At 46.0% G+C, this 17,137-nt stretch overlaps 1 protein-coding gene across 1 annotated transcript in view; it reads left to right on the top strand.

Annotated features, from left to right (window-relative positions):
* The window catches only part of ptprga (protein tyrosine phosphatase receptor type Ga), a 198,490-nt gene that overhangs the window by 126,884 nt on the left and 54,469 nt on the right, over positions 1–17,137 (top strand). The window contains exons 6-8 of the mRNA XM_072714954.1: positions 4,954–5,049; positions 10,555–10,621; positions 16,821–16,978. Coding sequence (XP_072571055.1) covers positions 4,954–5,049; positions 10,555–10,621; positions 16,821–16,978 — 321 coding nt within the window. The remainder of the gene's footprint in view (positions 1–4,953; positions 5,050–10,554; positions 10,622–16,820; positions 16,979–17,137) is intronic.

The raw sequence follows: 17,137 nt of genomic DNA on the forward strand, positions 1-17,137 counted from the left end.
ATGGGGACCAGACAAATCAGGAGTGTTTGTTGTTCTGAAGCTGCAAACCAGTTTTATTTTATTTTCTTGCTGAGACTGGGGGGGAGCCAGTGTCCTTTGGATGGCCCCCGTTTCGCTCCGGCAGCCGCCGGGGGCCACGCCGTCTGGACGCCGTCAGAATCGGCCACGCCGCTTATCATTCCCGCCAGCATCGCTCTTGGGTTCCTTTCCTCACGCTGCTGTTTTCCGTGTGTTTCCACACAGTGAAGGAGGATACAGGGGTGTCTCTAAAAAGGGGGGCATTTTTTTAGATCGATTACAGAATGTTGCCCTTCTGTGTGGACTTCGAATCTGGGCAGTGAGGACCAAAGCCATGACCACGTCGCTTGTCCTGACTAGCAGGTCAGCCCAGGTCTTCAGACGAAGACTGGTACCTACGTCTACCTGCCTTACAAGGAAGGGTTACAATGTATGTGCTCTCCCTGGGATTTGAACCCACAACCAGGCTGGTGGATGATGCCAGTACCTGCCTCAGTACATGGGGGAAGAGTTTTTATTTCTATCATTAAAACTTACCTAAAGGGCAAACTCAAGTTCTCTGCTATACCCGTCTTGAACAAATTATTTCTAATCGTTACATTGTTCTTAACTCTTTTTTGCCGTTTCTTGCCCTGCACATTTAACTGAGAATATTTCATGTTTGTGGAAAAACATAATTAATGAATTATTAATATTGTAATGACTAGAGAAAGCTCTTGCTGATTTACTGTCACACCCTGGGTTTTATAATCTTTTCCGTAATTTACTAACTGGCCAGACTACAGTGATCTTAAATAATTCATTATTTTTTCTGATTAGTTTGATAACATCACTAGTCACTATAAATCAAAATTAAAAAACGAGGTTGTTATCCATCACACCTGTACTTAGACAAAAAAAACACCAGCAAACTTTACAGGATAAAACTCGGGATTTACATTCACGTACTTCAGTACTTAAACTTAGGATTTCCAATCACATACTTAAGTACTTAAACTTGCTATTTTGAGTGCAAAAGTGCATTCACTTACGCACTCAAACTATGAAGTGTAGTACTGAAGTACGCAATTTGAAATTGATGGCAGGCTATACAGAGGTAAAGTGAGGTGAGGAGAGACTGTGAATGGGCTGAAATGTGCAAAAAACTGAAATAGTGCCAAATTAGCAGTAATGACTAATTAGTAATACTGAATGAAATTATGAATAGTCATTTCAAAAGTGGAAAAGGAACTACATAAAATTTACAGTACCTTCACAAGACAACACCCCCCCCCCGCCATGTCATTGTCCATGCCCACGTTTCCCTGTAGATGTCGTCTTGTGTCCATTAGGAAGCCATCGCCCCCCCCCCCTCACCCCCCCATGTCATTGTCCATGCCCACGTTTCCCTGTAGACGTCGTCTTGTGTCCATTAGGAAGCCATCACCCCCCCCCCCCCCCATGTCATTGTCCATGCCCACGTTTCCCTGTACACGTCGTCTTGTGTCCATTAGGGAGCCATCGCCCCCCCTACGGTTCCTGTATGAATCCAAGCTTTATTTTCTTATTTGTTTGATACACTTGAGCGGGATTGGAGGCCAAGTGTCTCGTCATCGCCCCCCTCGGGAGTTTGCTGAATAAGCCGGCAAGGTGATGTGATCTATACGGTGCTCTGTGATCACAACAAGTGCCTGGTTTTTAATGGTTCCCCAGAGCCTGTGAGCTTCTCAGGATTACGCTGAAGCTCTCCTACATGACAAGGAGAAGGCTCCAGCAGAAAGCTGTCAGCTCTTAAGCCAGGCCCTGTCTCATCTGCGTTTCCTTCCCAGGAAACAGTCTGCTGTCCAAAGATATGTTTTTGGTGCTGGGCTGTTTCGGGGGCCTCGTGTTCTTGTTCATCTCGTTGCTCATGTCACTTTGCATGGCATATAAAGAACTGAAGAATGCCCCCCCCACCTATTTCTCTTTGCTGGAGGAAGCCCAGCATCCCACCTGAAGTTACCACATTCCTCGTATGGAAATTCCAGAGTAGCTGCTGCGTGACTCAGGAACAGCCAGGCAGAGGAGCACAGGCACCTCCTCGTCAGCTGACTGGCACGGGCTCCTCCTCGTCAGCTGACTGGCACGGGGCTCCTCCTCGTCAGCTGACTGGCACGGGCTCCTCCTCGTCAGCTGACTGGCACGGGCACCTCCTCGTCAGCTGACTGGCACGGGCTCCTCCTCGTCAGCTGACTGGCACTGGCACCTCCTTGTCAGCTGACTGGCACGGGCTTCTCCTCGTCAGCTGACTGGCACGGGCTCCTCTTCGTCAGCTGACTGGCACGGGCTCCTCTTCGTCAGCTGACTGCTGGGGGCTGGGGGAGTTTCAGCGAGAGCGGGCACCTCCATCACGCCCCGCCTCATGCCCCCATTAGCGAGGACGCCGCCTTTCCGTAAAGCCGTCTCCTTCTTTCATGCGTCAGAATACATTATTGCCATATCTGCATGATTAATTTGCCACTTGGCTTAATCTCTCAGACCCCGGTGTTGTGGGATTCTGATTCACCCCATTAGTGCACGAGCTCTGATGTATCGCAGAGCATTCGCTCACACGATTATGAACAAACAAAACTGCCAACCGCAAAACCAGTGGCAGGCCTAACTGCAGTCCTCACGGTCCTGGGGGTGTCTTCTGGTGTCTGTCTGGGTCGGACAGAGATATCGCAGCCAGCCCCCGGTGACTGAGGTGACTCTACCTGTGCCGTGGGCCTCTCGGCTGCATGCAGATGGGTGCCTTGTCCCTGTGTGTCATTCCTCGATGCAGCCGGACGCAGTCTGCCTGCAAATGTGCCGCTTTTAGCACAGAAAGATAAAAGCCTGCCGGGCACCACGATGCAAGCTGCGTTTGTTTGTTTAAGCACGTCTGGAGTCTCCTGTGTTCACACATTGTCGCTTTCTGCTGGAAAAATACTCTTATTATTATTATAATAATTATTATTATTATTATTTATCCATCCTTCCATCATCTAACTGCTTATTCTGGTCGGGGTGGTGGGGGGGGGGGGGGGCTGGAGCCTTTCCCAGGCTGCCATTAATTATTGAAAGGCAAGAACTGCGTAGCATTATTTCTGTGGTATAAAACACTCCGTCTCTATTAGGAGGATGCAGATGCATTTCAGAGCTGCATGGACTGCAGGGGTTAACTCAGTGCATCGCATGCTAGCTGCATATCACCAGGCTGCAGGCTTCATTCCAGTCGGATCTCTGCATTCGGAGTTTGTATGTTTTTTCCTTGTCCCCAGGGGTTCCTCCCACAGTACAAATACACGCAGGTGACCCTGGGTCTGTAAATTGTTGATCGTGTGTGAGTGTGTCCTGTCATGGACTGACATTCCATGCAGACTGTCCTGGGAATGCAGTTATGGAAGATGGATAGATCCCAGGCGAGAGAGTGAGTAAGATATCAGGGTAATTCCATATGAAAAATCATCTCTATTTATGTTATACGCACTCACACACACTACGTATAGGTATGTTCATGTCAAGAACAAAATGCAAGGTCTGGTCTCTGCTTTCTCTATTACTACAGAAATGTGTCTGATAGTTCTGTGGTTCTGAATGCTGCTATCAGCAGCTGAACTCTGCAGGGGGTGAACCTGCGGCTTTGGGATCGCATTTCAGTGTTAATGTGATTTTAAACAATCCTGCCAGGTCATTTTCTTCCCGGCCATTTAAGATTCCCCGCCTCTGTAAAATGGCTGTGCTGAATGTGTTCTGAGGGACACTGGTTTCATGCTTACCCCCCTTGACGGGTGTCTGGTGTCTGCAAAGATTATACCTTTATACACATCGGCTGCCGCAAGCCGCCTTGCTGGGCTTGATTAAAGGAAGCGAGGGGCTGTGCAGTCTGTCTGCCGTTTATCCGTAATTCCGTGGAAGTGTCACTATGACAACGGCTCAGCGTGTGGTGGATCACGAAACTCGTAAGCGGCACACTGGTCCCGTGCGCCCCTAGCAACATGTTGACCATCCTGGAGATCTTGCAGTGGTGAAAACACCCGGGTGATTGGCCGCACTCCTCTGTGTGGCGAAACCAGGTGAATGGAGTACCACCTTGCCCCGACCTCGACCCAGCCTCAATCTGAACCTCAACCTGGCCACATCCTGACCTCATTCCGGCCTTGCCCCGACCTCGACCCAGCCTCAATCTGAACCTCAACCTGGCCACGTCCTGACCTCGTTCCGGCCTTGACCCGACCTCGACCCAGCCTCAATCTGAACCTCAACCTGGTCACATCCTGACCTCGTTCCGGCCTTTACCCAACCTCGACTCAGCCTCAATCTCAACCTCAACCTGGCCATGTCCCCATCTCATCCCGGCCTTGCCCCGACCTCGACCCAGCCTCAATCTGAACCTCAACCTGGCCACATCCTGACCTCGTTCCGGCCTTGACCCAACCTCGACCCAGCCTCAATCTCAACCTCAACCTGGCCATGTCCCCATCTCATCCCGGCCTCTTCCTGACCTCGATCCGGCCTCAATCTAAACCTCAACCTGGCAATGTCCTGACCTAGACCTGGCCTCGTCCCGACCTCGACCTCAATCTGGCCATGTCCCAGCCTCATCCCGGCTGTCAATCCTGCCCCCTGGCAAGATCTGTCCCAGCACGGTGTGTCCTTGGCTAATTTGCATGTTCGGGGAGGTTCGGCGTTCCCACCCCTGATGGAGACAACTAACTGCCCTGAATATAAATAGACTGTCACAGAAATTCTGTACATTGTAACATACAGGCTGGTGGGCTTCCGCTGTGTTGTGGATGTTTCTCCTGCGGCCCGCATGTGTGTTTCTGAGCACGCGAAGGCACACGCGCATATGTCTGTCTCCTACACCTCCTGACGAATCTATACTGCTCAAAGTTATGAATTACACAGAGTTTCCAGCTGTGACCTTCGATTTTTTTCCTCTCTCCTTTCCAGATGCAAATTTATATGTACAACTCGGATGATTTTGAAAGCATCAACATGGCAATTAAGGAGCGGCGAACCATAGCAGCTATGACTGTGTTTTTCCAGGTCAGTGCTCATTCTTCATTAATCCTTCAAAATATCTTAGAAATGTGAAGTATTTTTGATTTGTTGGAGGTGGGATATAATGCTTTATATAAACACACAAATGTTATACATATATTAAACTACCTTTTTATCATACATTTAAAATGAGTTGAACTTCTTTGTGAGGGACCTTTGAGTGTCACTCCCGGAAGATTTTTCTTTCGGGTCATTTAACGGAAAGAAGGGGGTAACGTGGCCACCCGGTCCCTCTGAATCGGCAGGATTAAAAGCACATTTTGCAGCATTGATTCCACAGTAAGTGGCCTTTTCCTTGCATCATTACCTTTCTTTTAATACTTTGCCATCTCACTTCTGCAAGGTTCCAGTGCCAAGACCAAGCAGGTCTTTCCTGCAGATTGTTAATGATGACGACTCTGTTTTTACTCATTCAAAGCAGTTTTCACGGGAGATGGTGACACTCACACAGGAAAACCTTCCCATTCACTAGTGATGTTATCAAACTGCTGTTTCAGATCAGAGTGGATTTCAGCGCCTCTTTCGCTCCCTACAGCTCAATGACCTTTTATCACCAGCCCCTAATTTATAGATTCATCATTGTTTTTATTATATATTACAGCGATTTTTGTTTGGGCTTCAGTTAAAATTGTGCTGGTCCTCAGCACCTTCAGACCAAGTAATTAACAGCTTATTTGGATCAATTCTAGCTGAAGATGTTTGATGTTGCTGTTGTGTTTCTGTCTTTCGCTTTTTCCTCAACTTTTACTGAAGCACGGATGTGATCTGGCCTTGGGCTGTTTGATTGTAAAAAAAAAAAAAAAAAAAAAAAAAAACTTTTATTAGGCTGACAAACACTGCACAAGAGGAAGTTTAATTAGGATTAGTGATGTGATACAGTGAGCTCCTGAAAAATGAGGTATACAGGTTTCCTCTGTGTTAATGTTACCAATGCACTGTTGTATAATTTGTATAACTTATGTTTGAACAGTTCTGTAAACTATATAAACTAAATAAAACATACATCCACACATACATGCATGCATACATACATACACCCACACATACATGCATGCATACATACACCCACACATACATGCATGCATACATACACCCACACATACATACATGCATGCATACATACACCCACACATACATGCATGCATACATACACCCACTCATACATGCATACATACATACACCCACACATACATACATGCATGCATACATACACCCACACATACATGCATGCATACATACACCCACACATACATACATGCATACATACATACACCCACACATACATACTTACATACATACATACACCCACACATACATGCATGCATACATACATACACCCACACATACATACTTACATACATACATACACCCACACATACATGCATGCATACATACATACATGCATACATGCATGCATGCGTACACCCACACATACATACATGCATACATACATACACCCACACATACATACATACATACATACATACATACATACATACACCCACACATACATGCATGCATACATACTGTACATACACCCACACATGCATACATACATACATGCATACATATGTCAGATGGATAGAATGCAGCCCCCCTTTTGAGGTTCAAGGGAGACGGACTTCAAAAGACAAACATTAATAATGAAGCTGTAATTCCCAAGTCACTCTTTGCACTCCAGCGCCGCCTGATACTCCCAGGGTAGTCATATCGGCCACATGGCTGCTAAATTAAACCCCTGATTCCATGCTGCCGTCTGCGTGGACCTTTTGTTCAACACAGTTCTGATTTGTCCTCAAGACTGTGCCCCCCCCCCCATCCTCCCCCCGATCATTGGCAGAAGTTTAGCGATTATAAATTTGCTGGGGTAGCTGCCGTCGGCCTATCAATCAGGCCGTCTCTGGGCCGGTGCCGAATCGCGGTCGCTGTCTCTCGCGCGCCACCCTTTAATTCATCTCCTGCAGAAAGGCGTCCATTTTCACCTGAATCTATCAACCGTTTTGTCGGCCTTGATGAAAAACCTTCCACCAGCTCTGCTGCCTGGCGAATCTGTGATTTTGGGATGGAGGGGGTGCAAACAGGTGAGGGTGAAAAGCAGTGGGGACCCCCCGTTGTCAATTATCATCTCCACATAAATTACCTCTGCAGACGCTGCCAGGCTGCCCGCGGCTTTGGAAGGCCCTACTGAACTATGAGCGCAGACCCCGGGTGGACGCTTTTCAAAGGCTTGTGTGGGGTGGGATTTACAGCGAAGCGCCGAATATATTAAAGGGAGGAGCAGAGGCTGGCAGGGGACAGTGGGTCGGGGTGCAGTGGGAATGTGGAGGGGTTTCTCACTGCTGACCCGCCCCCCAGGCCGATGGGGTCACCCTGTGTGCTGCGTGGCCTCCCTCCCCTGCGCCTCTGTTCGGAGGCCTCCATGCCTGGCGGGCAGGACAGATGACCCGATGGGGTCTGCGATGTGCCTGGAAAAAGGAAGACCTATTTTTGCCGTGTGTAATTATTTCCACCACTATGCTTCACAGGAGTACTGAACATCTTTTTAATCGTGCTAAGAAGATTATTTGCAAGATTATCACTCTTTCTGACCTTTACTGGACAAGCTCGGGCTTCATTTAAAATTGCTGTTTTATATTCTGCTGAGTTTCCTTCGGGTCCTTTTTATATAGCGCCCTTCCCAAAAACAGTCACCCCAAAGCGCTAAGCAGGAACCGCAGCCTGAGAGATGGCGACGGGTACAGTTGTGCACTATTAAAAGGCAAAATCTAGAGGACAAAGAAGATGAGGGAACAGAAACTCCCGTGGTAGTCGTATGAGGAGGAAATCTCTGGGGGGGTCTCATGTCAAATGGCTGCCCACATACCCCCACTCTTACTAACTTTATACTCCTCAGTAAGTGATGTGTAGCTGTTGTTAGAACAGCAGCTATGAGTGCGATGCTGGCTAGGTGCTAAAACGCCCGGTAGGATCAGCAGGTCAGCCTGCAGTCTTACCGCCTTCTTGACACAAACTGGGAGCCGTTGTACAGTCGACGCTCTCTTTGGGTGCGTTACCCCAGCATGGGGAGATTTGGGGGGGTTTGCGGTGGCTGGAGATGTGATACACAGATATTGAGACACATGGCAGCATGTACAGTGGCAGAAGAAACATTATTTAGTCAGTTAAACTAGAAATAAGGCAAAGGCAGGTAGAATAAAATAAAAGGTCTAGATGTAAAATGCGATTGGCTCTGTATACCTCACATCAGCTGGTAGCCTGATCCATAAACTCAGAGCCCTGTAGCCAAAGGCTTTACAGCTAGCAGTTTCTAAAATGTATCTGAGGAACTGTGAGAGGATCCGAATCCTGTGATCTGAGGGACTGATCTGGATTGCCCACATTAATCAGCTGAGATATGCTGGGGCGAAGCCGTTCAGTGCCTCATAAACGAGGAGGAAAATTTCTAAAGTCCAAATTGAGCTTCACATGAAGCCAGTGAGGCTGAATGAAATGGCAGGAAAACTGGTCATTTTCCATTTCCACTTGCAATTCTTGCAGCAGCATTTTGAATGGGCAGTTGGGCAGAGAGAACAGCATTACTGCTCCTTAAGAGTAAGGGATTGCAGTCCTGTGTCTGCTGCAAACAAGCTACTGTGTTCATTTTTCTCTGTTGAACAGCAGAATATTGCATTTTGTAATGTTCCTGAGCTACAGTGATGAGCTGATGGGATGTTAATGGACAGGCATGTGTCAAACAACAGTGAAGCTTTGAGCTTTATACTCTACGCAAAGGGCTGCCAGTGGGCATTATTACCAATGCTTTTTTCACCATTCAGTACAGGAGGTGTTTCAAGGTTTTTTTATACTATGGATAAAGTATCATTGGGTCTGGTTGAAAGTTACATTGTGTTGTGTGTTGTTGTGTGTCGTGTGTAAATGTCAGCACATACTCAGGGGAGGATACTAGTCGATTCGTCGGTCTCTGTTCTGAGAGGCAGCTGTTCAGTTTCTGAATGTAATGATGACAATTATGTCGAATAAGAAGAAAATCTTTATAATAGACGATAACAGTCAGTGGAGTAAAATTCAGCATGAAGATCTATGAACTATGAGTATTGGTGTTGGATAACAGTACATCGTTTAATACTTTGGTTAAGCCACTTTCTGGGCTGTGGTCATTTGATGGGTGTCGGATTATTTATGGCTGATTTATGGCCTGCAAACATTTCTGTTTATTTCTTTTTTTTTGAAAGAATGAAATGAGTGGCTTGAGACTAATGACTGAGTTTATGAGAATCTGATTTTGGGGTTTCCAGTCGTGGTCTTGCCACCTCCACTTTGATGGAATAAGACTAACGTTCGTCTGCTGTTAATTATTATCAGGACGAGCCTCTTAAGTGCTCTCTTGCAATCCTTGAATAGTTTAGCCGCAATGAGAGCAGACCCACAGGCAGTAGATTTTCCATTCAGAATGACTTTTTCTTTTCTTTCTTCTTCGTGTTCATCAGCTAGATGGGAGTCACTGAAGCAGCGCTCGCACAGCCTTTTGTGATCCGGCCTTTCTAGCAGAGTTAATCACAGGCAGCTGAATGTGAAGTCTAATATTATCAATTTTACTATTACCGAGTTCCAGGAAGTCATTACTGGTTATATGAGGAGCCCCTATAGCTGACAGGAGCTCTGCAGCGGCACTGGCTGTGAGATCTGGGCGTGGAGGTGCGACAGGCCCATACGCTCAGACAGAAGCCCTGTGAGGCCGGAGTCTGTGTCCCTTGGCAACAGGCCCGTCACACTTTACCTGCACTCCTGTTCAGTACCTCAGCATTCTCATTTTTGCATTATTGCATTTGATTCCATTCCATTCGACTCCCCCCTGACTCACTTGTAAACAAGCCCTGACTAACTGAGCTAACTGTAGACTGAGCACACATGTCCGTGTCGGGAAGCGAGAGCGGCCGCTGTCACTCACAGCACCAGCGCTTTTTGAGCGTGAGGCCACCAGCCCGCCAGTTTGCCTCCCAGTGCACCAAGCTGAGGTAATGAGAGGATTTCTTTCCCGCCCATCCTTCCCTCGATGGCGTGACCAGGTGAACGCGGCGAGGATATTTGCCCGGAATGGACTGGCGCGCCTTGGCTCAGCAGTGTAGCTGGTGGTCCGCACGGCCTTCGTGTATTAGATACGGCCTTCTTCTTTATGTCCGCCTCTGACTCTATGGCAGCAGCCTGGGAAACAACTGGCCTTTATCACTTTAATGCATGCAAAGGAGCCGCTTGCTCTGTGTGTTTCAAGCACCCTTAGAAAGACCACTTCAATTGCCCCGCAGGGGATCGCCCAGTCGAAGAAGCTTCCATTTTCACAGTGTTTCGTTATGGATATTCCTTCTGCGAGCCTCTCTTGGGTAACCCCCAACAATTTTGTACACATTTAATTATAATGTACCCCGAACGAGCTGTAGTGTGCTTTGGTGATCGAATGTCCATGAGAGGTGCTGACTGTCATCCCCTCTGCAGGTCGGGCTGAATGATAACCCGGCTGTGGACCCCATCATCCACGGGCTGAAAGGCGTGGTGCACCACGGTGAGTACTGGGTTCTGTCCGCTGCCGGAACAGCCGTGCCCCCGGAGACCAAATGAAACAAAGAGCTACACTCGCCCTCTAACATCCAGCCCCTTCCCGTCACCCCCCCCCCCATTTAAAAAAATGGGACTGAAACAGACATGAACTGGAGTTTGGCCCAGTGCCAGTTCATGGCTGCTCCCACTGTGGATATTCTGGGAAACCTCGTTGGTATTGAATGTTCTGCCGTGTGACTCTCGCCCTCAGCTCCGACAGGGAAGCTGGGAGCCCAATACACATACCTCACTGGCCTAAAACATTTAATCGCAAACTTCACAAAAATAGCAGCAGGATGTGTGCTGCAGCCTGACAGACATGGCTGGGGGGGGAGGGGGGGACACTCCCAGCTATTAGGTGAAGGAATTAGAAAATTCTTGTTTTTCTCGCTTTTAAAGCTCCTTTTAAAAGCAGGTCGCCATGGTTGTGCACAGGTTAGGCTATTAAGTAGGCTGAGGTTGCCACCTTTGATTTGTGAATAACCAGGACGCTTGGACGTCTTTTTGTATTTGTGTGTGTGTGTGTGTGGGGGGGGGGGGATTACACCATTTTTGCACATATACTATGTTAATATGTTAATATTTGTAGAACTCCCTATTGTCTCTCTAACCTGTCTACATTAAATACAGATGTTTTGCTTTCACAAGTAAATATATGTCTAATAATAATCTATTACAAAATCTAACCCTAATATGTCCAAAGGTAAACATTCTTAGACATATTATAATAAATTATAATAATAAATTATAAACAACCTTTTATCTTAATGACTTTGGACAGCCTAACACTGACATTTCTCACCTCTTTTCCATACATATCTCTCATCCCTTTCTGCCGCCTGCAGAGTCCCTTCTGTCCCTCAGGGGATGTTTAAAACTGCAAGCATGATAGCTTAAGGTCTAATCTAACTTGAAGTTCTGCTTTGATCAAAAGCTGCAATGGGTAGATTTTTACACTTGGTTAATACAAAACTCTGATGTTCTTTGTTTTTGCATGATTTTCTGACACTGTTTTCTTTCATATTTTACTGAAATTTTGGCTGGACAAGAAACACAAGTGCCAGAGAACTGGGGGGGGGACAAATATAAGGATTGTCCAATTGGAATGTCACTGACCTCTCCTTCTATTGGACAGTTTTCATGTTTGGCTTAAGTTATCCCACTAACTGGGAAATTCTGCTTTGTGGAAACCACCTTGGTTGGGCCCATTCAGAAAAGTTTTCTCTTTTCACTCACTCTGAGTTGTACGTTGTGAATCACTTTTTCTTTGATGCTGGTGGCTTGTCTAATATTGTTTTGCCGTTCTCTTCCGTCACTTCCGCCATTTCACAAAACCAACAAAATGAATAGAATTTTTTTTAAGAACTAACGTTATGTCTAGCTACCAATTTAAGTCACAGTGGGGTTGCTGATGTGTATGCGCACGGTGGACCGACAGCCTGCACAGTTGCTAGGTAACAAGGTAAGTTTCGTATTTCTGCTACCAATCAAATAAAAGTGCAGTATTGACATGGGCAGTCGTCGTTGGGTTTTACCTGTTTTTATCCGTTTACAGACACAGGATTGGGTATATAAATGTAACTAGGAAGAAAAAACAATAGCGGTAGAAGGAAACCAAGTGAGGTTTTATTTGAAACTATGAAATTCTAAATTAGATGTAGATTTTCACGAAAAACTGGGACAATTTGTGTCCCGGGAAAAAATATGAATTTTGCTCAAAGAGAACAGTACTGCGAAAAGCAGGGTGGGTGGAAACCCTAAGGAGACGTATTCGACAGCTACTTATGAGAATAATTATTATATTATTATTACAATTATTTATTATGTAATGATAATTCTAAAGAAAATTTAACAATAAATTATATGCAGGCATGTATGGGTATGTATAATGTGCAATGAATTTATTACCTATATTAAATCATCTGTTATCATTTTCCCTCATATAACAAACTCGCTGGTTAGATGGATTGTGTTGCTATTCTGGAAGGTTTTCTGAAATTTCCCATTTCTCAGCATGTGACCTTACAGCTCCCACAAAAGCAGAGAATGGCCACATTTTATGTTTCCCTTCCACCGTCGTTTCCTTCCTGAGGGGAATGTCACATCTCTGCTCCACCGTATCTTGTGTGGACGGCCACCATTTACGCTTTACTATTACAGTATTATTTTTTCTCTTTCAACATCATGGACGACCCCCTCCCTCAACACGTCGAAGTGCTTCGAACCTGCCTTAAAAATTCACGTGATGGGGGTAAAAAAAGTTTAAATACTAAAACCTGAAAGTTAAAGTATAAGAAGATAGGACACGTGGTGTCCGTGGCTGTGGCAGAAAGGAGCGGCGCTATTTTCGCAGCGGCTGTCACGCAAACGCAAACTCGCCTTCCAGATCTGCTGCAGTTCAGGGCTGCTGGCTTCCTCCTTCCTCTATGCATTTCATTAACTTCACTCTCACCCATCGTTTGTTTTCCCCACTCGCCTCTAATACATTCTGATGTTGCAATAGAAAGTGATACTATTATTTATTATAATAAGCTAGGGCCGTACCTACCATTGAGGACACTGAGGCCAAGTCCCCAGAATTTTTTTACAACTTTAATAACCACGCCCCATTGCAGAGCACACCTAGGATGGGCTAATACTTTTGACCTCGGAATTTTAAAAATGCTGCATATAGGGGAAAATGAAAAAAGGAGTCATATACACTACAGTAAATACGGTGAACTTTTATCCTTTTTGTATATCCACCTTCCTTTAAAAATTGTGTTTTTTTTCTAGTTTAGTATTTCCCCCCCTAACTTTAACTGATCGCCGTTTTCCTCCCTGACTCATTCACAGTCATGTCTGTTCTGCGCTCCCCACTGTTGATGAGGGCTCATGTATAAGCAAAGTAGAGCAATGACAAATTCAGCAGCTTAAGTGCACTTAAAATCTCCCCTTCCAGCTCCGTGGGGGGCGGAGGGTCAGCGTGTCCCGGCAGCTACATAAGCTGGATATGTCACTTACAGCGCTGAGATGATTTTAGGGATAGGTGTATTAGTGCACGCATGAGTCTTAATAAGAGCAGTAATAATCCTTTTAGCGAAGGATTATAATTAATAATAAATATAATGAATTTACATTATCCAATTAGGGTGATAGTTGCAGTTCTGTAGTAATAACAGCAATGATAATAATTAAGCAATAATAAGAAGAAACGATAATAATAAACAAGAAATAGTGCTGACAATAATCATGAACAGCATCGTTTTCAATAACAGTGCTTTGAGTTCATCCTCGGGATCTGACTACGGGGGAGAGGTACGCACTGATGAGGGAGAGGTACGCACTGATGAGGGAGAGGTACGCACTGATGAGGGAGAGGTACGCACTGATGGGGGAGAGGTACGCGCTGATGAGGGAGAGGTACGCACTGATGAGGGAGAGGTACACACTGACGTCGGAGCTGTATGTGCTGATGGGGAAGGTACACGCTGCTGTGAGGGAGGTACGCACTGATGAGGGAGAGGTAGCGCTGATGGGGAAGAGATATGTGCTGATGGGGGAGAGATACGCACTGATGGGGGAGAGGTACGCACTGATGAGGGAGAGGTACGCGCTGATGGGGGAGAGATACGCACTGATGAGGGAGAGGTAGCGCTGATGGGGAAGATATATGTGCTGATGGGGGAGAGATACGCACTGATGGGGGAGAGGTACGCACTGATGAGGGAGAGGTAGCGCTGATGGGGAAGAGATATGTGCTGATGGGGGAGAGATACGCACTGATGGGGGAGAGGTACGCACTGATGAGGGAGAGGTATGCACTGATGGGGGAGAGATACGCACTGATGAGGGAGAGGTACGCGCTGATGAGGGAGAGGTACGCACTGATGAGGGAGAGGTAGTGCTGATGGGGGAGAGATACGCACTGATGAGGGAGAGGTAGCGCTGATGGGGGAGAGGTATATATGTATATATCCTCTGTTTTATACAACTTTTTATGGATTAAAGAGAGTGGGGTTGTTTTCCATCTGTGCTCCCAGGAGTTTTTTTGTTTTTTTTAAGCACAGGGACCTCTCTTGTTACTGGAGTGAAAGGGAATCTGTCCATGCAAGTAATCATCTCTTCACAGCTTAAGACGCTTACCCTTAATATTTAATTATACTATAAGGCAGGGAAGCGATCTCAGCACAGTCGCCTAATTAGAGACACCAAACACAGCAAGATATGTCAAGGTGTGTTAATATCCGCCTGGCTTATGTGTTTATATCCGCCTGCTCTCCCTAACACTGGCAGGCTGATCGCGAACACATTTTGCCTAGTAATGAAGCAGCGCATAAACACAGAGAATAAATCATATGTTTCATTCAGCACCAATAAAGCTACTGGTAACATATGTGACATTTAAAAAGAAATCCTGCTTTTCATGGCTCCGGGTGTACATACATATTTTAAAATGTTCTTGGCAAACGTGATAATGTTAATAATAGTCATACTGTTTGTTTTATACATGCACTTTTTATTCATTTATATAACTGGATGATTTCTCGAGCTCAGCATGTAGCTTTGGTTAAAAGAAACACATCATTCCTTGACTTAAAACCAGGCACCTTGAGGCGAGACCATTAACAGACCATCATGTTTCTGAGAGCTGTTGCATTGGTTTCCTCATGCAGTATTTTATTTTTGACCTGGTGTACGACATACAGTGTATGTGTTACAATATGGTGGCTCAGTAAATAGCAGTTGCCTAAGCTGTGCAGGGCTGGGGGTTGGAATCCTGCCTCTACTCTCTGTGCAGTTTGCATGTTCTCTTTGTGTGGTAGAGATTCTGCTGGCAGAACAAAGACATGCATTTAGAATAATTGCTTTCTTTAAGTTGCCAGCAGTGTATGAAAGCGTGAGTGTGTCCATGTACGTGTCCTGCAAAGGACTGGCCCCCAAATGAGAGACCCTAACCTACCGCCCCCTGTGATTCGCACCAGGATAAGCCATTCGAAGTTCGATCTGGGCAGTATTTCTAGTCAAAGTAAGAACTTTTTAAGTGATTTTACTGGTTATCTCTGGAATATATAACAAGATTAATTATTTGGTCTTCTAAGTGACTCTTAGCCGTGTACAGCATTGAGTGACAGCTCTATTTTAGGTGCAGAAATTGCATAATTACATGGTGACACCATAGCCAAGTGATTGTGTGAAAGCAATTATGTTTTATATAAATATATATATATATATATTCAGAAAGTGAATTCAGCATGTAATTCCCCTTTAAATCAGATGCAGTTTGATAGTCATTTTAATGTCGTCTTTTTTTTTACCCTGTTGAATAAGACTCCGGCTTAGTTCTGTGCTGAAAATGTGGGTCAGCTGTTCCTTCATTTCCTCGGCGACGTGTCTGATGCCGGTGGCATTATCCTGATAACACAGAAACCTTATCATCATCGATTCATATTGACTGCTTGTCCCTTAAAACGTCTCCCACTGATAGGGAAGATGCACTTGGCCGCGTTATTGTTGTGGGGATTATGAGCGTTTGAGAAATGTGAAGATTTGAAGTCAGTCAGATTGGACGGGTTTAAAGCAGGATCTCGTTTATTTTTCAGGACAGGCTGGAGATTCTTGGGTCAGGAGTCAGACTATGAACCATATAAATGTGGAAGATGCCAGTTGGGCATTATGGTGGAGTGCTGCCTAAAATCATGTAGGATCAGATACTAAAAGGTCTTTATAAGCTGTTCTTTAAGCTTTTTAATGAGCATAAAGCTGTGGGAATTTTCAGGCCTCGGAAGCTTGTGGCCTTATAACCCTCTGCTAATGATGATAACAGAATCAGTGTCTGGCTCAGAGTGAGTCTGGTATATTTCATTACGACCAACATGCCCAGTAATGTTTGTTAACAGGATAGCAGACCCACTATTCTGGTGGCTAATGAACTGGACTGGACTGGACTAAACTGACCCAGAGTGTGATTTTCAATACCCAGAAAGCAAGTTCAAGATTCAAAGTGATTAACCTGATTTGCTACAGTTAGTCTCCATATATATCAATGAATTTACTATAACTAGTTTCGCTAAGTCACTTTAGCGAAAACCATCCAGTTAGCATGTGTCCTGTGACTGTGCTGTTTGTTCGGTGCGGGACAGATAGGGCTGCTGTGACATGTCCTGGCCTCTGCACCCCCACAGAGAAGGAGACCTCGCTGGAGCCCTTCATCCTGAGGGACCTCCTCCCGTCGTCGCTGGGGAGCTATTACCGCTACACAGGCTCGCTGACCACACCGCCCTGCAGCAAGGTGGTGGAGTGGATCGTCTTCAGTCAGCCCGTCTATCTGTCCCACCAACAGGTGAGTCCTTTCTGACCTGCGAAGGTCGCCGCCCACTGCGCCCCCTGCCACGCCCACAGGCGGCAGCTTCCTGCCGCGGCGCCTCGCTGGTCGGGGAGCGAGACTCAGGTCAGTTTCTTGGCGGATAATGAGAGCCGCTCCTGCCGCTGCATCGCCGCC

Source organism: Paramormyrops kingsleyae, chromosome 8 (genome assembly GCF_048594095.1).
Source record: "Paramormyrops kingsleyae isolate MSU_618 chromosome 8, PKINGS_0.4, whole genome shotgun sequence".
Classification (NCBI taxonomy): Eukaryota; Metazoa; Chordata; class Actinopteri; order Osteoglossiformes; family Mormyridae; genus Paramormyrops; species Paramormyrops kingsleyae.